Source organism: Fundulus heteroclitus, chromosome 15, assembly GCF_011125445.2.
Source record: "Fundulus heteroclitus isolate FHET01 chromosome 15, MU-UCD_Fhet_4.1, whole genome shotgun sequence".
NCBI lineage: Eukaryota > Metazoa > Chordata > Actinopteri > Cyprinodontiformes > Fundulidae > Fundulus > Fundulus heteroclitus.
Window position 1 is genome coordinate 10,707,389 of NC_046375.1, and position 24,069 is coordinate 10,731,457.

The window sequence follows — 24,069 nt, forward strand, 5'->3', positions numbered from 1 at the left end:
TAATATCCACCTGTATATTATATTCGGTACATATCCAGCTGTAAATTTAGTTCACAATACTAGTTATCTATATATTATATTCATAGGACAAATCTATCAGTAAAATTCTGTTTATAATGGTATCCATCTCTATATTTATTCAGTAAAAACCCATGTCCTGTACTTATGGAACCATTGTTTATCCTGAACTTGCTGCTATTGCACTTCTGGTTAGACCTAAACTGCATTTCGTTGCCTTGAACCTGTACCTGTGTAATGACAATAAAGTTGAATCTAATCTAATCTAATCTAATCTAAACTATTATTATCCTGAAATGTGTTGGCTTTCTCTGCCTGCAGATTGAAGAGCTAACCAGCAGTCTACCAGAACTTCAAGCCTTTTCCAGCAGTAATTCCTCGCTGGACAGCTCCACCAGCAGCACTGACACCACCAGCCCACCTGTCAAACGGAGACCTCTGCCTCCTCTGCAGGGGGGCGCCAGAAAAGCCTTACTCAGATGGGTTCAGCAGACAGCCACCAAGTACAAAGCCTCATTTATCGGATATCTCTGCAAATAAACGAAACGAATGGTCCATACACAGGAACCGTCTATTTGACCTCATGAACTTGTGCCGTTTGTAGATGTTTAGGGCTTGATGTGAAGGACTTTGGCCCCAGCTGGCGCACCGGTTTAGCCTTCTTTGCTGTTATCCGTGCCCTCCGGCCTGATCTGGTAGACATGGAGCGTGTATGGAGAAGGCCAAATCGAGAGAATCTGCAAGAAGCGTTCCTTTTGGCAGAGACCGAGTTGGGCATTCCACAGCTTCTCGATCCAGAGGGTAAATAACGTTTTCTACAGCATTTCTAAGAGGCTTTGCATGCAAGTTGTATAGAATCTGAGCTGCGTTGCCTTTCGCTTTTTAAAATACGTTCTATAAAACATTGTTTGCCCAAATAATGTTAATGACTGTTTCTTCTATTGTACATTACATTAGCTTATCATTAATTGCTCAAATTAATTCTATAACCAAATGAGTAAGATTGGAAGTGATGTGGGTTCACAAAGCCGATATAAGGTGGTGCATACATCTCCACATCAGATGTGCAAGTCGGTGTCATTGCCAAACGCCATCTGTGCTCCTTCACGCCTGCACCGCAGAATGATCTTTGACAAATTGAGCCTGACACCACTATAATTAAGGTCCATTAGGCCGTGAGATCCGGCGTGGCAGAGTCTCCGTGCAGAAGTTGGACACTAATCTGAAATGCCAAGGATTGTTTTTCGCACAATGTGACACTTGTCCGTCTGAGCCAAACCTATTCTCATTTGGGGCGATTATTCTTTCTCTGTTGACTTACAACTTAGTCGAAGCGACTTCACATTGCTGTCATTTGGTTTTCTTATCAGATGTGGACGTAGACAAGCCCGATGAGAAATCTGTGATGACTTACGTCGCCCAGTTCTTGAAGCATCAACCCATCAGAAAGCAGAGCGTCTCAGAAGGACAGCCCGAAGAAGTGGTATGAGTTTTCTCTCTCTAAATATTCCTATCGTTGTTTTACGTTAGTGTGCCTCATGAGTGTCTCCTTTAATATGTATCCATCACTGTGCCTAAATTACATTTTCGTTACAGGAGACTTTTCTTAATATTCAGTTTATTTCCACATTTAAAAAAATAGGACTTATACAGTACGCCATAACTACACTGACCTGCAAAAGTCTTTGAAGATTTTCACAATTTGTCAAATTACAACCACAATAAGCTATATATTTCACTGTGATTATTAATTTTATCAACACAAATTAGTGCAAATCTGAAAAATACACTACACTTGTACTCATCCCCCTTTACTTTGACACCCTTAAGTATAATGCAGTGCAACTAGATGCCTTCAAAAATCACCGTAGTTGTAAACGACCTCACCTGTGTGAACTTTAATTTAATGCAACTGTTCTGTGAAAGCATCAGAGGTTTCGTTGAGAACATTAGAGAGCAAAGCAGCTTGAAGACCAAAGAGTACAGGGTGAAAGTTATAGAGATGTTCAAAGCAGGTTAGGGTTTAAGACAGCAGCCAAAGCTTTGATCTGATCAATCCAAAATACAAAAACCGAGAGTGTGGCGTAACCGCGCACCTACCAAAACATAACACTACAAGCTGGCCACAGAGAGCATTTATCAGAAGAACAGCCAAGAAGACCATGGTAACTCTGGAGGGGCTGCAGAGATCTGCAGCTCATGTGTTTAAATATGCCACAAGGGATGTAGGCAACATGTGAAAGAAGGTGCTGGGGTCAGATGGGACAAAAATGTAACCTATTATCCACTGTCCACACACTTATGTGTATCATGCTGTGCAACAGCACGGTCCTGTTCCTGCCGTTCCTCCTGGCTGAACAGGAAAACTGGTCCGCATTTATGGGAAGATGGGGTGGATCTATATACATTACAGGCCAATAATGGGGGTCGGGGGAAAAACAAGTTAAATTGCAGAGGACCTGAGATGTGGAAGTTCTCCTTCCTGCAGGACAGCCAGAGTTAAAATCAAATGCTTTATTTCAAAGCACATCAATGTGTTAAAATGGCCAAGGTCCAGACCTAAATCAAATCGAGAACCCAAGGCAAGACTTAAAAATTGATATTCACATCCAATTTGACCAAATTTGAGCTATTTTGCAAAGAAGAATGGCCAAGCGTTTCAGTCTCTAGATGAACAAACCTGGCCTAGATGTACTCCAAAGCACTTGCGGCTGTAAATGCAGTGAAAGGCGATTTTAGTAAATACTTTTGAAAACCATGCATCAATTGCCCTCCATGTCACAATGGAGTCCATGCTCTACTTTTTGCCAGTCTATGTAAAATCATTAACCTTGCCTGCAAGATGCATTCATCCCAGCATTTTGCATTCACTAACACACGAACTAGAGTGCAACACATTATCAATCTGGCTGATCAGGTTATAAAATCTTTGTGGTTGCAATGTGAAAGGAATTGTGAGAACGGCCATGCATATATGTTTGTAAAGCATTGTATTTAATGTTTTGTCTGTTTTTTTTTTAACATCTCTCATTGTCTTGCTCTGTGCTGTTCCTCTGTGGTGTCTGCTTACCTCTCATTGTGCCGGCCTCTGCCCACAGCATGATCTTGCTCCTCGGGACATAGAGGAAATGTTTGAGGTACGTTTACATGCCGTGTCTTTAAACCTCTCATTTTCCTCTGATTAATGCAAATGGAATGGATACTTTCACTTTTACTCCACGTGCAGTATTCGCCTTGGGTTTATTTGCCCTGCTCTTGAATTAATCATCCACAGCGTTACTCTAAACTGTACACGAAAGTGAGATTTAACATCATTTTTTTCCATGTCAAAACAGATCCTGTTTGCTAATGTCGGCTCACCTGACTTGACATTTCCGCCCCAGGGCGTCCATTGTAATAAGATGTGATATTGCCATTTATGCACGCTGCCAGGTCGCGCTGTGACTGCTGGTCCCATTAGCATGACAATGAAAGCCTCTGGCGTCGGCTCTTTGCGTTAGTGCAGGCTGAGGGAAAGCTGGTGAATAGAGGAGGTTGGTTTTTAAGATGGAAAGTAACCCGAGCTGCTTTTTTTTTGTCACTTTCAATTTTGTCTCTGAATACTGATAAGGTTTATTTTTTTTGTTCGCTCTAGTTTTGTTAGTTGTTAAAGGGCCTTGCTTACATGGATACGTTCGCCTCCCCCCGAAGGTTGTAAAAGCAACAGATGTCTTGTCTACATGACAGAAAGTGCAGGTTCATCAAAAATTGCGACGCGACTGTGACAGAGCCGGTTTTTTGTGGCGTGAGGTGCTACATAGAATAAGGTTTGGGCAAGCCCGAAGAGATGAAACTAAAAGGACTGAACCGCTTTGAATAATCTATAACACAAGCTTTCAGGCAGAACGTTATTATCGTTGTGGTTTTCTTAAATCCAATCAAACAGCGGGGGGGTTTAGACAAAGTGTCCTGCTTAAGCTGAGTGTTTTTGGCAGCTGTGGGCCTCTGATTTTTTCCCAACAGGAGACAAGATTAGGAGAACACATTTTAACGGTTCATTGTCTTTCTCTTTGCCAATTTCCTTTCTTCATTTTCCCTTTTTTATTCCAACTCCCATCTTCTTTATCCCATTTCCTCCTCCTTATCCATTTGTGCGCTACATCTTCCTTGTCCATCTTTCTCTTTCCGTCCTCTCCCTGAATCCTTCCCGGCCTGCCAGAGAGAACAGCGAAAGAGCCAGAGGGAACTGAAAATGTGGCTCGAACAGTTGGAGAAAGAGGCAGTGCACGCTCAGGAGACTGAGGGCAGCCTTGCTCAACAGTACCAGGTTAGTGTGGGAGTGTGTGTGTAGAGTTTAACATGGGGGGTACTCTAAGCAGACGGTCCTATTAATAGCTTAATCAGAGGCATTTCACTGTAGGGATCAAGCGTCAGCCGTCATATTTTCTGTCTGGCTTATTCCTCCAAGCCTCAGGATACATCCCATAGACACCGCAGCAGGTGGGATAGATATCCTCATTTTCTTTTCCCCGGTTGGAGAATGTGAAGGCAGTGAGTCCATGATATTTGGAGGAAAAGAAAAAAAAAACTGATGAGATGCCTGTGGGAAGAGGGTGTAACCTGTCGGAGATCTGTTAGCCTGTCTGTGTTATGGCGCAACACCGGGGGCAAAAACATGCAAACGGATTACTCATTTCTGTTTTTTTATTTTTATTTTTTTATTTTTTTTTATTTAAGTTGTTCAAAAGCCTGCAAGTTCAGCTGGAGATGAAGCGGAAGCAGGTGGAGGGAGCTTTGCAGTCCACACAGAGGGACGGGATACTGACTGTGGATCAGGCTCTGGTCAAACAGGCCTGGGAAAGGGTCTCCAACAGGGTGAGAGAAAATGGCTCCTCCGTCGCTTTTCTCCAGAGAACCAGAAAAAGTCAATATGACGACATTTAGCAAAGTCTGGTTTTTATTTCTGATTCCGAAAAAAAGTAAACCATAAGCTGTCATCACTTCTCTAAGAGATCACAGAAAGACTCAAAACATAGCAAAATAAGTTTCCAAAATCTGTTTTCCACCTCTGAGAAAAGGGGGAATAAAAACTGTAAGGCACTAGCTTCATGACTACAAATAAAAGTTTATTAGGATTTTAACGCAAACTAATGTATGATGGTGAAATGGTAGGAACATAATAAATATGTCTCAAAATTTTGTATAACCAGTAATCTGAAAAGTGTGGCATTCAATTTTTCATTGTTTCCTTTCCCTCCATCACCAAAATGTAAAGAATACGGTACAAGTGCAACTCTACCAAGATAGAGCTGCCCACCTAAATTGACTTACCGATCAAGGAGAACATTAATCAGATAAATAGTCAAATGATCCTAGTAATTGTGGAGGAGCTGCAAAATCCCACGGGTCAAGTGTGAGGATTAGTCGACGAGACAAAGCAACTAGTAGTCATTCATGCCAAAAATCTGGATTTTATGTAAGAGTGACCAGAATAAATGTATTGTTAAAAGAACGATGTTCTGCTTAAGGTTTGAGATAAACCTTGTGGGAGAGATTAAACATGCGGAAACTCCATCTCCACCGTGATATATGGCAGTGGCACCATCATGCTGTGGGGAATGTCTTCAAAGTTAATTGGAATATGGATCTAGTTAAATACAGGGCAATTCAGAAAGAAAACCTGATAGAGTCAACAGAAGATTTGAGACTGGGTTAGAGATTCACCTTCAAGCAAGACAGCAACCCTGAGAATACAGCCAGAGCTACTAGGGAGTAGTTTAAATCAAAGCGTATTTATTAGTACGGGCAGCTCAGTGTTCAATTTAAGTACCAATGGCAAGACTGAAAACTGATGTTCACAACCTATTTACTCTCAATCTGAGTGAGCTTGAGCGATATATATATATATATATATATATATATATATATATATATATATATATATATATATATATATATATATATATATATATATATATATATATATATATAATATAAATCAGCCTGTATCATTTTCCTTTCAATTCCCCGATCATACACCACTGTGTGCTGGTCTGTCTCAAAAGATTCTCCTCAAAATACATTGAAGTTTGTGGTTGTGATGTGGGGGAAAACACAGAAAATCTCAAGTGTCTTGATTTTATTTGCAACGCACTGTAACACTCCAACTATTCTGTGATATTAGATGTGTTTGCATTTGTATTACCTATTCACAATGATCTAATTGTTTTACCCTTTTACACTGAAACTGTTAAATCCGGCTTTGCTCTTAGGCTTTCAAAAGACCAAGGCATTTTTCTCTTTTATTTTAACACGCTAATTGCTTTTTGTAAATCAGCTCCTGGATTGGCATCTTGAGCTGGACAGATCCCTGCCAGCTCCTCTGGGGACAGTCGGGGAATGGCTACATGAGGCTGAAGGAGCCCTGCGACAAGAGATTACTGTCCAGCAGGCTCATGATATCACAGCTAATACTGTACACAGAGCTCTGGAGCAACACAAGGTCAGTGTTGAGCAATGTACAGGAAGGAGAAGGCAATGTGTTGCCAGAGAATGGCGCCGAATGGGCAAAGACATTTTTTTTTTAGAAAGGAATTGGCTGCATGACGACCTTACTGTTGGCAAAACGATGAAAGCATTTAAAAAATATTGTTAAGTTTTTGATCAGGATACGTATCACTTTGTGTTTTTTTTTGAGTTTCCGTGCTGTGCATTTTTGCAGGATGTGTTGAGGAGCCTGGAGAGTCACCAGCAGATTTTTCAGAGAATCCATAAGGACAGAAGCGTTGACGGCGTTCCTGTCCCACAGGATCAGCTCCAAGACATGGCGGAGCGGTGAGTCTGGGAAATGCAGCAGAGTTGTAATGTTTGCTGGCAGGAATACCGAACCCGCTAAGCTGGCACGCTTTCACAATCTGGTTTACAGGAAAACAGCCAAATATGAGTCTAAAGCTGACAGTCTGATGTCTTATGTATAAACTTTGTCTCTCTGCTCAGGATGAACTTTGTTTCTACATCCTCCAGCGTCCATTTGGCCAGAATGGAGTTTCTGGAGAACAAACACCACATGCAGGCCTTCCTCTCACTGGCCGAGTCCAGGTTGAAATCCTGGATCATCAAATACGGCCATCAGGAATCTGTGGAGCTCATGCTCAACAACTATGTTGTAAGAGTTTTCTTTTATTATTTTTTTTACTATTATTTTATCTCGATCTTCAGGGTTTCGTTTGCATGCACGTAAAGAAGATTCTCGCTTTGTTTGTAAACTGTTTTAAAGTTTATAAAACCTAGCTGGGTTTTCCTTGTGGTATTTTATGTTTAATAACTTTCAATTCACTTCTTTTTTCACTAGTCATTTGTGGAGAAGCATCATTTCTTTGAAAATTACGAGGCATTGTTCCAGTCGCTAAAACAGTCTGCTGAGGCCTACGTCAGTGTGGACAGCTCAGGTGAGATCTTCTGATATATTCAAGTCACCAAATACTTGAGTTTAAAGAGAGTTTTATAAAATATAGAGTAATTCTCCTATTTAGTCATGGTCTTTTACCTGGACATGACTGCAATGCATCCAGGGTGTATTTGAAAAAATAAAATAAGGCAATCACGCACATAGGGGACAAGTGAGAAGGTGCAAAGCCTAAAAAGCTATCTGACACAAGCTGGGCGGATTCTTAAAAAGTCATGTTTTTAAGAAGTTAGAAAATAATACCTAGCAAACACCTGACAAAAGACCTCAGGGTTGCATCATTCTTCAGTAGATCATTAATTTCATGTGTTTTTAAAAGAGCAATAAGCGTTTTTTCACCACTAGGTGGGGCTTGAGCACTGTCTGTAGACCAAAACAAGATATGTACCGAGCCACGCCTCTCTCTACCTCTGCTTCAGCTGCAACCCAGTACCTATTTCCCCTCCCATCTCCTTCTCACCCGTCATCTCAAATGCGTATATTTGCAAAGGATAAATACACATCAAATCAGTCTCACCTTTCGGAAGAACATGTCTAGTGAAGACGTAAGTAACTCATAACTTTATTACCAAGAGAACCTTCTGGTCCGCCGGGCAGGCTCTCCGCCATCTTGTGCTGAGGCAACACTCCTCTGGTGTCAGCGTTTTATAGTCAGGGAGGGGCTAAGCCCTGAGTGGCAGCTGTTCACATACACGTACATGCAGGCGTGGCTGGCCCGGCTATGTAAACAAGAGACTGAGAACAACACAGAGAGACGGTGAGCAACCTCATACGATAATCCATCTAAAAAGATACATTAAGTTCTTCCCAAAACAGTTTTTAGTTCTTTTCATCTAAAATAATGAAATTTTACTTTTAGCTTCTTTAAGCTAAAAACACTATTCTCAAACACTATTTTCTTTGTCAAAACAGACAAAAAGAGAAAATGTTGTTATCCGAAAACAGTTAGCTTTCATGCTCAGATGTCATTTTAATATGAATTCAAAAATTTTACTGATTATTTTATATGATTCCCCCAATATTTTCTGGTAGACTTAAAGCATCTAATTACAATAAACTGTTCACACCCCTTAAGACATTATTCAAACTATGGGGACGACTTCTTACAGTCTTATTTACAGTTTTAAGATATTGGGATTCTCTGTGCCAAATACATTTTTCAGATTTAAATACAGCATCTATACCGTTTCCTTTTATGAAGTCACTGTCTACTTCTAAATGTTTTTTGTTTTTTTTTACTAAGTTATCTGTTATGGTACCAACAACAATGCTTTTTCCTTTGGGTTTATGACCTTTTTTATGGCTAAACATTTTATAGGTCAGAGTAGGTTTTTTGATCCTTAACAAAAGCATTGAACTGAAAATGGCTGGAAAAATCAGCTAAAGTCCATAAAAAAACATCAAAGACCATCAGAAAGTATTGAGAACTATTGACAAAGATCACTTTTAAGCGATAGCAAGAAGTCTGAGTTTAAAAATAATCCAGGCCTGAAATAAAACTGTCCAAGTAACTCAAAAGAAGCATGACTCACAGCAGTATAAAACAATCACTATGTTTATACCTCTGATGGATGAAATGTTTTATATCATCATGCCAGTTGCATTTCTTCATTTGGTTAGGGTTTTCCTAAAATAATTACATGTCCCCACACTCTTTCCGTTTGACACCAAATTAAAACAAATGCACGTTATATCTCACCTTTATCTTCCCTCTTCGACAACTCAGTAACCAATGAGGTGTTTTTGTTCAGCAGCTCATCGAAGCAAGCCCTGACTGATTTTACAATTAGCTGGAAGAGGAGAGTCTGCAGGCTACAACTAAATGAGGTTCCTTCGTTCCCAGCTCTCAGTGGGGAATACGACCCCATTTGCCTGTTTAAGGGGCTGCTCCACTTCTGCCGGTCTCTGAGCGCAGACCGTGAGAGCTAGTTTGTTGGTTTCATTAGTTTTTTTTTGGGGCTGTCACGCTTTAGGGTATGCAGAGCAGAGAAGTGAGCTATGGCGAGAAATCAGGACATCGGAAGTTTGATTGGTCGGCTCTGTGAATGAAATACACCGCCGGGCCCTTCTGGTGCTGGTAGAGTCGGGGATCTGGCCTTGAGATCATAAAGAAGAAGCTGAAAAGCGAAGGGGGTCAGGTTTATATGATATGTTATTCTGACTTCTAATCAATAGGAAACTGGATGTATTATTTACTTACTTCCCGGAATAAATCTAGTAAAACTGCTGCTGCCGTGCTGAAGAGAGTGCACCAAACTCATGTAGCACACAAGCAAAGATGATGCATTTCCCTATAGTGAATTTTTTTTGGGTCAGAGTGAAGTTGTACCATCTGCCATGAAACCTATCGAGGCTTTTTAAACTGGCCTCAGAGACCAATAAGACTTCATGTAAACAACGAGGTAATAATAGAAAAACCAGCAGATTTAGCCTTCCGATAGATGAAATTCCGGGTTGCAGGGTTTCTGCAAGGTCTTAAGATGTCATAAAGAAAGTCCTAACTTTGATTAAAACGTCTCAAATATTCATAGATTTTTAACACTACATCCTAAATTATGCCTAGTTTATTTCTATGTAATAGCAAAATTCTATAAAAAAAAGTAATAAGCCCTGTTTAAAGAAAGTCATCCTTAGGCATTCAGGTTTCCCTGCAAACCTGCAAAATATTCCATCCATCCATTTTCTAAACCCCTTTTTTCGGTGCAGAGGGCCTTTCTGCCGCAAGGCAACAGTGTTACCAACTGCTCCAGTGTGCAAAAATATTTAGGCTCCTTAAACTAGCAGGTTGTATGTGTGTTTAGGCAGTTTGGATAAAGATGTTCTTGATATGTCATTCAGTACTGGATCATTTGCCTTATGATTATATATATATATATTAACTTAGGCTTTGGTTGAAAACAGATAATATTATACTACAGGTGCTGGAGTTGGGTAGCTTTGATATAAACATGTCAAAAAATGTCAACATTACTTGAACCCTGCTTTAACTAAGTAGGTAATTTTCCATAATTCATGTAGGTCTTGGATGTAAATCATTCTGGTCCATAACAGGTCCATAAACGAAAATTAGAGAAATAATTTAGTCAGTGAGGTAAAAAAAAAAAAAGACAAACATTAATAATATTGAAGGTCATTACGTTATTACGACCCTTGGATGTTTGTGTAAATTGTATTTGCAGTCATTGACATTTATTTTGATTCCCAGCGGACGAGGGCGAGACGGGAGTGCGCCGGTTTATGCGGGAAGTGGTGACCCAGTGGAGGAGTCTGTCGATGGAAGTGCGCAGTGTGAGGAGCATGCTGGAGGAGGTCCTGTCTAACTGGGAAAGGTACGCAGCCACCGTGGCCTCCTTGCAGGCCTGGCTGGAGGATGCAGAAGAAGCTCTGAGCCAGCCAGAGACCTTTAAACAGGTATGTCTCCTACTGTTTTTTTTCTATTTGTGAATAGGTGAAGGGTGCCTTCAGGTGGGCCTTGATTTCACAGAATGAGAAATCATTCAGAGTACAGTAAGCAATCAAATATGTCAGCTTAGTTATTGTGTTTAAAGTGGAATCCTATTAGCGGTTTCCTCTCAAGTATCCATACAGTCGCTCTGACTTACAGCAACACGCCACGGAGGATGGTCCTGTTGTTGTATTACCATAGCAACCACAGATCCACATCCTCACCGAGGATTAGACAGCTAATTACCCCAGTTTTATTGTCCCTCCTTTGTTTCCTTTCTTGAATGCCTGTCTTTGTTTCTTTTTTATTAGCTCTCTCCAATTCATTCAATGACACATTCTTTGTTTTTTCTAAAGTATTTTTTTTGTGTGCCTGTATGTCTTTTTTTTCCCCTCTCTCTCTCTCTCTATTGTGTCTGTCTCTCCGCCAGGAGTTTTTCAGGAATCTCAGCCACTGGATGGATCAGCACGCAGCCATGAACGACGCTGGGAATTTTCTCATCGAGACGTGTGATGAGACCGTGTCGCTCGATCTCAAGCAGCAGCTTCTTCTGTTAAACGGACGATGGAGAGACCTTTTCCTCAAAGTCAAACAAGTAACCATCAAAACGTTAAACTTTCAGCTTTTAATTATTCATTTTTGTCAGTGGGGGGGGGGGGGGTGAAGGTGACAGCAAACGACCTAAATGCATTTTACCAGTGATAATTGAGGATTCATTGAAGGGTTTTCTCTTATGTTTCACAACCCTAAACAATATCCTGGGGTAATTCTGGTTGAATACTTAACAACTTCCTGGCCAATTTGGTTGAGTTCATTGAAATTGTTTGGTTTCCTGCCATATGCCGTCTTTTACAGCATTGGCCACAAATTTAAGTCTGCCATCTTGCTTTTGGATGTACCACTCAAACTTAACAACTTTAGGTTAAGAAGGGTTTCACTACTTTGCAAAGCTGTCAAAAAAGTATGTTTAAAAGACTGAAAGTGAGCTTTTCGAACTAAAGAAAACTGCACCAACTATCAAACATGGCGTTTGCATCATAATGCTGTGAGACTATGTCGCTGCAAGTTGGTACAAAGTGAATGAACTATTAAAGAAAGAAGGGCTCTTCATTTTACCCCAGAAACATGGCCAAATTGCGACACGTCTTTATATCCGGGATTTTTTCATAAACAAATTTCACTGTTAGATGTTACATGAAGCTACGGGTTGTTGGAGCTGTTGAAAGCAGTTATTGGGGTAAAAAACAGATGATTCAGCCGATGGCTGCAAAAAGCATTTGGTTGAACTACAGTTTGCAAAAAAAGGGCATTTAGCCACAAGTGAACGGGAGGAAATCTACATGATTGAGCCTGTATGTTTAGCTTTGATTCTGTGCAGAGAGGCTATCTAAAATAAATTCAAACTTGCTCAATTATTCTTGTTTTTGAAAATGATTGAAATTAGGTTTTGTAAGATCATTGCATATTAAAAAAAAGATTAAGCTCAATACAAAAAGTCAAAAGGCCAAAATAACATCACATCACGCACGAGAATAAACAAGCTTTTTACGTTACACTTTACTGTATTTATGTTTTGCTTTAGCTTACGCATAAGTGCTACTTCTCCACCCACTCAGACATGTTTATTTCTTCTTCTGCTTCAGTATGCTCATTCAGATGAGTTAGAAAAGTGGAGAAAAGACCACCTAAAGGCCGTGTGGACCCTGAAAGAGCTGCTGGAGACGGCAGAGGCCAAGCTGAACGCTCCTGTTCAGGTGTCCTTCCTCGCCGTTAGAACCTTCCTGCAGGACGTCGAGGTTAGATCATGAAATCGTATTACCATACCTGACGGCCATATTGGCACAACTGTACAAATGGCGGCCCAATATTTGCGTGCTACGGTTCATTTTTAGCATTGTGACCATGAATCTCTTCTTTGTTGAGCACATACAATTTAAATGTAGACGTTGATGCACTTGCTATGTAAATCAGCTGGAGATAAGATCATTTATTGTGCATAGAAGTGAATTTAGTCTTTGCATGTTCATCTCAGAGCACTAAGCAAAAGGTCGTTTCCATGGAGACGCAATACAAGCTGGCTGCCCGCAGCGCTCAGCTCCTCGCCAAGGATGCACCCCAGGACGAAGCTACCAGGGTCATGGCGGCCGTGGCAAAGGCTAAAGCTCAGCTCAGCAAGGTGGGATTTGTCAACACAAAAGCACGAGCTTGATTTGGTGAAATTTTTTATTTATTTTCATTCTCACCATCATTGTGTTCATGTCATTTTTGTGTGTGTTTAGGTGAGAGAGCGGTGTCCCTCCCTGGTGAGGGAGTGCCACATCCTGCTTCCGCTGTTGGAGGAGATGGAGAAACACATGGCTGGTTTCTATCAGGCCCTGGAACGGGCGAGTCGGATCACGGCTGATGTGAGGGACTCGGAGGCACCTGGCCAACAGAAACACAAGCTGCAGGTTAGATCACCTGATCGCAACAAACTACATTCAATTAGGTTCATAACAAGGTTCTGTTTTAAATGTATAAACTGGGGTGGCCATAGCTGCAGCGCCAAGAGGAAATCAGATACACGAACCAAGGTACTTAATAACTGAAGGTCCTGCAAGATTGGGAATCCATGCCACAGCTACAGGAAACCGATTGGCAATGACCAGAAGAAACCAACAGAATATATTGAACCAACAGTGGCAGAAAGAAAGCTGGGAAGCTAGACGGTCAGAATCAATCCCAAGTGTTAAGCGATGGGGGGGGGGGGGAAATGAAGACAGGAGGCAAAACAGTTTAAGATATATTGAACAACCTTTTAACCTACACGAAAAAGCTAATAATGATAAGCAGGTTTACATTTAAAGCAAAAATCAAAATGCAAAATTAAAAGGTCTGCTTCGAAGTAAATTGGTAATCTCTTATTTTCACTTTTGAACGGGTGCTTTGCGTTTGTTTTATTCAGCTGACATGTAAAATGTATGATACATCCGCTCACACTGGTAATTCTGGTGTAAACAACCCCTTCCTTTTTACCTTTTCTTTGTTTTGTTGTTTTTCACCTTTTTATAATCCGCAGCTCTTATTTTTTGGAAGGAGTCGGAGAGTAGAGATTGTAAGTTAGCTCTGCATTTTCCAGCCAAGGGTCCTGGGAGCTGCTGCTCTGCATTCCTAAGACGTTACCTTGCTGCAGTACTGCGGAGTTGAATTAATGGGTTTGCTCTCATCAAGCTCTGCAGCTGCCTGGTAATTGAATCTAGTTTGTTGGAGCAGGAAACCAACCAAACCATGTAGCGCAGAGGTTCCTGAGGAACTGGGGTGGAAAATGCTGCCTTAAAAAAGGGAGATTTAAAAGTGAGCTTTGCTGCTGCTTGTCTCAATTACACACAACTCTGCAAAAATACTAGATTAGTAGAAAAATATCTAACCAAACGGCAATGGTTTAGAGAAAAACATAATTCACAATAAGATTTTAAACCTGCGTTTTCCCCACACCTCTTTGTAAAGAGGTTACAAAACTTTCTATAACAACCTTGTTTGTTTCCAAAAATACTGACAGCATTTTTGTAATTCTAAGCATAAAGTGCTTTGTTTTCTAGTATTTATGCTGCTCTTCTTTGCCTTATTGTCTCAGGATCTGCTGAGCCAGCAGCAAAGTTGCAAACGGTGTCTCTCAGTGATCGAAAGAAATCACCACACGCTGCAGAGAGCGCTCGGCAACAGTAAGGTGCTCCGAAACTTCGACACGTCTGTGCTGCAAAAGAGAGTTTCGGAAATCCAAGCATCATCACAGGTCAGTCCTGACCGTACTACACATGTATCTGTTAGGAGAGTGTCTCACATCACGTGGGGAAGTTGCATTGTCAATGATAATAAAAAAAAAAAAAAAAAAAAACACCCACGAAGTGTCTCTGTAGATCGGGTTTCCATCACATCTCCCATTGGGTATTAGCTTGTTGTAAAGCAAATAAAGTAATGACTTCACATTACCATTGAGACCCATTAAGACCGCCGTTAACGTCTTCTCAGGCTTTGCTTAAGGAGGTCGGGGAATGGAGGAGGCGGGAGGAGGCCAATAACTGCCTGAGGAGGAGGTTTGAGGAATCACGGCATGAGCTGGAGAGAGTGCTGAAGAAAGCTCAGAGCTGCTTGAAGGAGACCGGAGACGCTGAGGAATTACTGAGGAAACACACCGTAAGATCAAACTGCCGCCTCCAGCTATAAATAACGCTGGTTAGGACTAAACATGCGAGGGCTGTGGCTCATCTGTGGAAACAGGTTGATTACTTTAGGATAGGATTTTACTGGTTGCTGTATTTACTGACTGCTAGAAATGAGCGGAGACCAGTGCACTGCATGGCAAAGTTTGTACATCAAAATGTAGGACCCACAAGCCGCATTTGTGGTATTTCTGTTGTTGCCTTTTAAAGTATAACAGCATCTCTCAAGAAATCGAGAATTTTTAAACTTTTCTGTGTGGGATCACACTTTAAACTAGAGATGCAGTTCAGTGTTTCCATAATAAAGAAATTTCAATTTACAGATCAGTTTTAGTACTTTTGCAGGAAAATGTTTGGACAATTCTAAAGGTGTGTCTGACATTACTGTAGGAATGGTTGTTCTCTTTAAAGCTCCTCCAGACTGCAGGAAGGTCACAGACAGACATTGAAAGCTATTCTGTCAAATAGCCGTAATCCATCATAAGACGGCATATCCGTGTAAAATTCTGATCCGGTATTTTTACATCATCATACCTATGAAATAGCAAGGTCAAAATGTGAAAAATGTCAGGAACGGTCATCAGAGATGACTGGTGCTTCCAGTTTGAAACGTTTTCTGACGCCAGCTATGGTTTTTGAACAGCACACAGTTCTTTGCTCCTCGTATGCGTTCTCTAGTTTTTTAAAAGGAGAAGTCAGGTGCTGCACTGTGGCGGCTGAAGACTTTGAATAAGTCTTCATCTCCAACAGGCTTAGTGTAACTATAAGGTATAAAGTCCAGCTTTATAAGGTATAAAGCTGGACTTTTAAAACAAAATGTACATGTACTCTATAAAATAAGACTATTTCTCTTTTAAAGGTATACTATGCAACCGGGGTTGATTTTCCAGCGAGGCTCCCCCCAGTGGGCGAAAGTAAAAGTGCACTGTCATAAAGATGCTCAGCTGTTCTGGTTTCTCCGTCATGCCAGGCGCGGTTGTTTTGAGCTTAGCAGACAGGCGAACGCAACGAAAAGTCAAAAAAACGGCAGTACAAACAATGACTAACACATTGAAAGTATGAACATCAAGCTTCCCGCAGCGCTATCTTAGCGAGGCGGCCGCCTCACCGCGGTAAGCGGTAGCGTCTCGCCAACATTAAAAATAAAATAAAATAAAAATAATAATAATAATAATAAAACTCGATATGCTTGCATGTTTATTTGACGTTAACACGCGGTTCTTTGTTGTTGCTTTCGCACGTGCATATAGTGAATGGCAGGGCAAAAACACATGAAGTTCTCACCGTAAAGCAAGACCGACTCTCGCGGTCTTGCACGAGACTTCTGAGCCTGTGTGTGCGGGCCGAGAGCTCCTGCAAGTGCGGTATTTCCCCCACAGACCACCAGGGCGGCCGAGAAAACCTTTGTTCGACCTGAAATGACTCATTTAATCATCCAAAACGGTATGGAACACATTAATTAACTGAAAAATGTTGCATAGTATGCCTTTAAAGGGGACATTAGACCAAAAAAGGATTCGACTTGCAAATGGGCTCGAACCCAGTATTAAAAGAAGGATTTATTTGGATTTTCAAAGTAAAAAAAAAAGATATCGCAAAAGTAGGTTCCACGTAACTAACAGAACTAAACCATTGAGAAAAACTGCCTTTCAAACTAAAGTTCAGAGAGACTTGTCGAAATAACATTCAAGCTTTCCCATTTCATATTTATTACAAAGGTGCGTCTAAGAATGCTAATGTTGATGTATGTTGGACTTAAATCAGACAATAAATGATTAATATGGACAGAGCACAGAATGGTGGCAGACTCAGCTATTTTCTAGCTTCTGTTCTCATCTCCTCACCTTTTAATATGTGTTGTCTTGTCTTGTGGCAGGAGTTTTTCGGCCAGCTGGACCAGCGGGTGCTCAGTGTGTTCTTGAAAGCCTGCGATGAGCTGACGGACATCCTGCCTCAGGAGGAGCAGCAGGGTCTGCAGAGCACTGTTCGTAGACTGCATAAGCACTGGAAGGTCTGAGGTCACCATGTACTAACACCATAACTAATCATTTTATATTCCCTGCGGTGAATAGCCATTACCTAATTGACTTAATAATGGATACTGTTGGTTTTGATAAAGTTCCCACCTAGACTGTTTCCAATTAAAAGCACCAGCTATACTGAAATGAAACCACCTCTGTGCTGATGCCTACTTACACGGCAAAAACGGAACTATAAATAAGTCAAATTTTCTTGAAATTAGTGTATTTGTCCTTGATTTGAGCAGGTAAATAAGATTATCTGCCAATGGAATGAGTATTTCGACCCCTAAAATAAGATATTTAGATATTCTGCCCTCTAAATAAGACCATGAAGATGAGTTGTTCCTATTTTAAGTGCAAAAATCTCATTCCATTGGCAAATAGTTTCATTTACCTGCTTAAATGAAGGACAAATACACTGATTTCAAGAAAATTTGACTCATTTTTAGTTCCGTTTTTGCAGTGTACTTGTACTTTGGGAACTTTCAGTTTTGAAACATGATCCTGAAACTAATATGTATCTTAACCAGGCTATGATCTGTGTGTCCATTAGGACCTTCAGACAGAGGTTCCCTCTCACCTTCTTCGACTAAAAGTGGACGTGGAGAGGAATCGAGTGGCCTTGATTCTCCAAGACTGCAGAGCCGAGCTGGAAAGAGAGATGCAGGCCCTGTCAGGCACCTGCACCAGTGAGCGGGTGATCAGAGAGCACAGAGTAAGCCCTTGGATTTTTGTGGAAACTTGAAGCATAGATTAACCTAACGGGAAGAGCTAAAAAAAAAAAAAAAGAAAAGAAGCAAATTTCCTCTCATTTCATCTCCAGACATTCTTCAGGGAGCGCAAACCTCTGAGTTTGTGCGAGAAAAGAATCAGAAACATGGAGGACCTGTGTCATAAGTTGCCAGACAACGACCCGGTTTATCGAATGCTCGATTCCACAAAGACGGCTGTGGAGGAGATGGCTGAGCAGATAACGGCCACCCACCTGAAACTGGAGCAACACCCCGACAAATGGAAAGAGTGGAACGACAGGTACACAAAATCACCGAGGCGTACATGAGTTAGCAACAGGCGACCGGATTGCTGCAAAGCTGTTGTTGTTTTCCCCCTTGTAGGTTCTGTGAGCTTTCTGATTGGCTGTCCTCCCAGAGAGGGCAGGTGAGGCTTTTAAGAGAGACAGCAATGACGTCCCATCATCAGGATCAAGTTGATGCTGCTGCTCTGGTGAGCGAGTGGAGCCTGTTTGTTGTTTAAAGGCTCAGAAATTAGATTTAAAACCCGTTTTGCTCGCACCGGTTTCAGACTCTGCAGAAAGCCTTGATGGCCCGCGAGGAGAGGCTGCTGTGGTTAAAAACTCGCCTCACCAGGCTGTCGGAGGTTAGCCCTGAGCTGGAAGTCCAGAGACAGAGAGCGGCCCTCGCCAAACTTTCAACCGATCTGCGAGCCCTCTTGTCTTCGCTCTGTCAGGTGCGTTCTGCAGTTCTGGGGATTAAACATTAAGCATTTTTTAAAGCAGTGCCTGATGTTCTCCTCTCATGACGCAGTTGGGGGAAGAAGGCTCTGCTATGTTCCAGTGTGAGGAGCTGAGGGATGAAGTACACGGCGCGTTGGAGGAGGTTCTGAGGGCCCGGAAGGAGGCCGAGGAGCAGACCAGCAAGATTCTGAATGCGGAGAACCTGGAGGAGGCCAAACAGCTTTACCTCATTCATCAGGTGTGTCTGCATACCTCTTAAATGTCTTCTTTTCAGTGAGAATGACTGCTATATCTCATGGTTATGCTAACTTTTACACTTTTTAAAATATTTCACTTTTTGTGCGTTTTTTTTTTTTTTTTTGGCTGTTCCCATTGAAATCAATGCAAATTGATACAAATTCCTTCAAATTCTTCCAATTCTTTCAATTCTTCTAATTGTTCTAATTCTTCAAATATTTAAATTGTTATACATTTTTTGAAATTCTTCAAATTTTTAATTTTTTTTCAAATTCTTCAAATTTTTTCAAATTCTTCAAATTTTTCACATTCTTCACATTCTTCTTTCTTCTAATTCTTCAATTTTTTCAAATTCTTCAAATTTTTCACATTGCTTCACATTTTTTCACATTCTTCAAAATCCTTAAAATTTTTCAAACTCAGTTTTTCAAATTCCTTAAAATTTTTTCAAATTTGTCAAATTCCTTCAATTTTTTCAAATTCGTCAAATTCCTTCAAATTTTTCAAATTTTTCAAATTCTTCACATTCTTCTTTCTTCTAATTCTTCAATTTTTCTAATCTTCAAATTTTTCAAATTCTTAAAATTCCTTCAAATTCTTAATTTTTTTCCAAATTCTTTAAATCTGATTTCAATGTTTTTCAGCTACTTTTTCTCTTCTGCAGGGATCTTCTGCATCTTCGGCTCAAATCATTCTGCAGATTAGCATTCTCACTCGCTGTTACGCAGGAACAGCTTTTTCTATTTTTTATTTTTTTTACTTTTTACTTTTTGTAATTTTAAAATTCAGTGTAAAAATAAAGTTACTGATTAATGCGAGCTCAATGCATTTGAAACGTTGCGTTTAATGAACCGTTCTCATATTTGGGGTTCCTGTAGCAACACCTGAAAAGGCTGCGCGCTAACAGGAAGGAGGCGGAGCAGCTGGTGACCCACTGCCGCCAGCTGCAGAGAGGGGAGGTATTGAGTCAGCCTCTGTGTGAGCTGGAGGGAGCTTTCAGCGAGGCCGACCCCAAATCTGGAACAACGGAGCAAAACCTACAGGTGACTGGCTCTGAGAATGTTTCTTTATGGATCAGTGTCATGTTGCAGCTTTTTTCTTTTTGAAGCGGGCTAGAAATAGTTGAAAACTGTCAAATATCATGTCTGGGAAATGGGCAATCTTACAAAATGTTCATGGTTATTGAAATGAATTCCCACATGGAAAGAAGATAAACCGAATGTTTTGGGGGGAGGAGTTTGCACTCGTTTTCAAACAAACCTTTTATCCAGATAATTTTCCTTTTGAAGCAAATATAATTTTCTAAAAAAAAAAACTGTATTCTCTCTACTTATTTTGGCCTTTTGTTTTGTTCACCTCAAGACAACCCTGAGCTCTTGGCAAAATTTTGAGATGGAAAGGGAAGAAATCTGGAGCTTTATTACCAACACTAACAACGAACTACACAAGGAACTCATCTTCAACAGCTTGGAGAGCCTGAGAAGTGAGCTGGAGCACCTCAAGGTATGGATCTCTCTGCATAAATGTAATTTCTTTGTTTAAACAAAACAATGGGATTTGTTACTTCTTATGCACAAACCTTTTGTGAACATCATCATTTCCGTCGTTTTATGTTTCCAGGAGCTTTTCATAGATTTTGAGGAGTACTCTGTACGAGCGGATATCCTGATGGAGAAGGCAGAGGAGATTCAGCTCGGGCCAAAGAATGAGGGTCTTCTTCTGCAGCAGGCCCTGTCCTCCAGAGAAATGGTCACACAGCTTCAGAAGGACCTCAAAGAGAAGTATGGACCCAGTGTGTCTCTTTTCGAATCTCTGTCCACCTTATGTATGTCTCTTTTCAGAGTCTCTGCGTGGTTTGGTTAGATAATAGGGCTGGACGATAATTCAACATCGATATATATTGATCGATAGAAAATGAAAGGATCACTAAAAAGTGCAATAGAATAACAGTTTTCCTTCCTTTTGCATGCTAGCCATGTAGGTTAATATTACACACTGCAAAAAAGGGAACTAAAAGTAAGTGCAATTTTCTTGAAATTAGTAGATTTTTCTTTGATTTGAGCAGGTAAATAAGACTATTTGCCAATGGAATAAGATTTTTGCACTTAAAATAAGAACAGTTCATCTCCATCATCTTATTTCAAGTGCAGGATGTCTAATTATCTTATTTTAGGGGTATAAATACTCATTCCATTGGCAAATAATCTTATTTAGCTGCTCAAATCAAGGAAAAATATACTAATTTCAAGAAAATTGCACTTACTTTTAGTTCCCTTTTTGCAGTGCAATCGTTACATCCTTCCAACCAATCACAACGCAGACCCAGGAACGCTTCGTCACCAAGCTCCGCCCCCTTCAAAGAGTTCAGAGAGCATGTGTTCTTTTTTATTTTTTTTTTTAAAAAAAACTTGCAGTTTTGGTAAAAGGTTGATTTAATAAAGGGTTGAGTTTGAATTCAGTGTTTGTGTGTCTGTGTCAAAAAACAAGTCGCTAAGCAACAGCATAAAATGGCCAGGGCAGCACTTAATATATATGTTTTGAATTTGTTGATAATCATCGATATCGATCAATATGATTTTTATCGATTTCCTTTTTTTTTCTATATCGTCCAGACCTACTAGATAATGTGTGTTTATAGAAACAGGGACAACAAAAATCCAGTGGGTAAATATACAATTAGGCCAACATAAGTCGCATGAATCATTGATTTGAGTAGATCAGTGAGTACAACCGTTTGGTTTGAGTATGTGCTGCCATTCGAGCTTATGAACCTGTGTGTGTTTTTGTTAACAGTTCTCTCAATGACCCGCATGTTTTATTTGCTTTACAGTTTTGACCTTCTTGAGAGGATGTGTGTGCAGTGGGAGAGCTTCAGCAGAGAATCAGAGGCCCTCTCCATGTGGATCCACGAGAAAGAGTCAGAGCTGGACGCAGTCAGCGCCACATCCTCCTCAGACCCTTTAGATGCTCACATTTACACCCTGGAGGTATCTGTTTCCTTTATTTGCTTGTTTTACCCTTTTGTATTGAGGGCCAGACGTTTACATATGCTCATCATCGTCATGAATGTCTTATTAAGTTTTAGGTTTTTAATAAAGCATTTTAGCTGTTTTTCAGGTGGAAATGATGATACGCCAAAGAAAATTTGTTGTTGATTTTCTGTATTTGTTACACAGGCTTAAATATGTGCAAACTCCCACTAATATTTGGATAAACGTCCCTTTGGGAGTTAAACAGAAACCACCTGTGATGAGCTTTTTTTTATAATTCTTTCTAACCATAATTTTTTTTTTAATTGCCTTCATTTCATTTAAGGAAAAACAAAACAAATCAGTCATGATTGAAGGCGTTGATTATGTGGCCTACACCCTTTCAGTTCATATTGATGTTAAACTCTTAAATTCAAACAAGACGTTTATGTTCAGCCTTCTCTAGAATATGAAAAGTCACTGATGGTTCTTGGATTGTTCCAGGACATCTTGACCTCTTTATCTCTGATCGTAGGTCATATTTTAGGTCAGATGATGGAAACTGGGACACGGCTGGGCATTGCAACAGGATGATCGTTTTAAAGACACAAAACTATAGAGATTTTTTTTGAGCTATGCTGAAAATTTGCATCTGCGAAAAGAAACCAACCAATTAATCTGACCAATTAATTTGAGCAATCCAGTCAATTTCCAATCAGAAGTATAATTATAAACTTGTGTGGATTAGAAAAAATTCACAATCATTTCTAACTTGTATATATAATGTTTTGCTGTCATAAGCCATTGAACTTGTTCATTGTACAATCCTGCAAAATAAAAAGAAGTAAATCATGACAAAAACATACCATTTCCCACGATTAAAGGCATTCATTTGTCATATTAAAACAAAGATATTCTGTGATATTGCAAAGTCAGAATTCTTCAAGAAAATAACTTTAGAAATGAAAAATGTGATTTAAATTTTCTGTAATACACTTCCTGTTAAACAAAATTAATTATTACGATTTTGGCAAGAATGTAGCTGTGTAAATATGCGCTCAGTTTATCAAGATATTGCTTAGTTGCAAAAATACTCCGTTGTGTCTCTCGTCCCCTACTTTGAGATGTGGTCATGTGGTCATGATAGCAAATTGCAATTATACTAAATTTAAACATAACTCCTTTAAAAAAAAATGGGTCAGCGGATGCAGATATTTATAAATGATTTATTTATTTCATTAAATATAATCTCTGTTCTGTCAATCTCGTGACAGACTTTAAAAAAATTAGGATGAGGATTAATCCGCAGACTTGTCTGAAGGAATCGCCGCAGTCTATACTGTCTGTTTCATATTTGTGTTCCTCGTAGTTATCACTTCCCTGTTTCATGTCTCTTTAGACGATAAGCGAAGGTTTGGAGGACAGAAGGGCAGCGCTGGTCCAGATGGAGGCTGACATTGAGACGCTGTCCAGGTTTGTGACCCCTGGAGAAGCCAGGCACATCCGTGTCCAGCTCCTGCAGACGAGGCGACGCTGTGACGAGCTGACGGGGAGGACAGAGCGGCTTGGCACACAGCTCAACCAGAGCGCCTCCTACAGGCAGAGATGCAACGATAACCTCAAACAGGTGGACAACGTTACAAAACATGGAACATGTGTTCAGAAGTGTTATAGTTCAGCTTTAAGATCACCTGATTTATTCTGTCTTCTGTCAGGTAAAGAAAACAGTGGGAGATCTGAAAGAAAGACTGGATGGTCCAATCACGTGTGCATCGTCGTCTGACGCCTACAGAATCCTCCAGGATCACATGGTGAGAACAAAACCCAACTAATGTCTCCAGAATAACGTCTATTAAGTCATTTTTGTGAGTTTAAAGTTCATCTTGTCAGCCATTCTGGAGTTCGTCGGTATATTTGTGTTTACTACAGGAGGTCTGCCAGGGTTTGGAGCTGCTGAAACCCCGGCTGATGGCGCTGTGTTCGGCCACAAAGAGGCTCGGAGAGGGCAGCCAGCTGGAGCAGGAGGTGGCTGCCCTCCAAAAGCAACAGCATCAGTTAAATGAAGAGGCTGCAGGAAAGCAGTCCATGCTGGAGAGCCTTCTAGCTCTGTGGCAAAGGTATGGATCAATGTCACCACAACATCAACCATATAAAATAATTTCATAGACGTCGGTTATTGTAATTGTTCGGTTTTTTTTTTTAATGTGGGAAAATGCCTCCTTAGTGTTGTTGAGTGACTTTCATTTCGATTACTAATTGCTT

The 24,069-nt window shown here is 40.4% G+C and overlaps 1 protein-coding gene across 12 annotated transcripts in view; it reads left to right on the forward strand.

The window, feature by feature from the left end:
• Positions 1 to 24,069, forward strand: part of syne1a (spectrin repeat containing, nuclear envelope 1a) — a 186,106-nt gene that overhangs the window by 34,677 nt on the left and 127,360 nt on the right. For 10 of the 12 annotated variants that reach the window (XM_036147356.1, XM_036147355.1, XM_036147361.1 and 7 more), the window contains 30 exons: positions 340 to 521; positions 623 to 819; positions 1,389 to 1,501; positions 3,117 to 3,155; positions 4,217 to 4,324; positions 4,735 to 4,872; positions 6,335 to 6,499; positions 6,719 to 6,831; positions 6,994 to 7,162; positions 7,349 to 7,445; positions 10,668 to 10,873; positions 11,338 to 11,502; positions 12,551 to 12,703; positions 12,940 to 13,083; positions 13,187 to 13,357; positions 14,521 to 14,679; positions 14,916 to 15,080; positions 16,983 to 17,117; positions 17,681 to 17,842; positions 17,951 to 18,159; positions 18,243 to 18,351; positions 18,430 to 18,594; positions 18,672 to 18,839; positions 19,717 to 19,881; positions 20,201 to 20,341; positions 20,459 to 20,619; positions 21,669 to 21,825; positions 23,207 to 23,434; positions 23,523 to 23,618; positions 23,737 to 23,924. In XM_036147356.1, the coding sequence (XP_036003249.1) occupies positions 340 to 521; positions 623 to 819; positions 1,389 to 1,501; positions 3,117 to 3,155; positions 4,217 to 4,324; positions 4,735 to 4,872; positions 6,335 to 6,499; positions 6,719 to 6,831; positions 6,994 to 7,162; positions 7,349 to 7,445; positions 10,668 to 10,873; positions 11,338 to 11,502; positions 12,551 to 12,703; positions 12,940 to 13,083; positions 13,187 to 13,357; positions 14,521 to 14,679; positions 14,916 to 15,080; positions 16,983 to 17,117; positions 17,681 to 17,842; positions 17,951 to 18,159; positions 18,243 to 18,351; positions 18,430 to 18,594; positions 18,672 to 18,839; positions 19,717 to 19,881; positions 20,201 to 20,341; positions 20,459 to 20,619; positions 21,669 to 21,825; positions 23,207 to 23,434; positions 23,523 to 23,618; positions 23,737 to 23,924 (4,568 nt within the window). The remainder of the gene's footprint in view (positions 1 to 339; positions 522 to 622; positions 820 to 1,388; positions 1,502 to 3,116; positions 3,156 to 4,216; positions 4,325 to 4,734; positions 4,873 to 6,334; positions 6,500 to 6,718; positions 6,832 to 6,993; positions 7,163 to 7,348; positions 7,446 to 10,667; positions 10,874 to 11,337; positions 11,503 to 12,550; positions 12,704 to 12,939; positions 13,084 to 13,186; positions 13,358 to 14,520; positions 14,680 to 14,915; positions 15,081 to 16,982; positions 17,118 to 17,680; positions 17,843 to 17,950; positions 18,160 to 18,242; positions 18,352 to 18,429; positions 18,595 to 18,671; positions 18,840 to 19,716; positions 19,882 to 20,200; positions 20,342 to 20,458; positions 20,620 to 21,668; positions 21,826 to 23,206; positions 23,435 to 23,522; positions 23,619 to 23,736; positions 23,925 to 24,069) is intronic. The other 2 variants (XM_036147358.1, XM_036147359.1) reach the window with 2 other exon arrangements.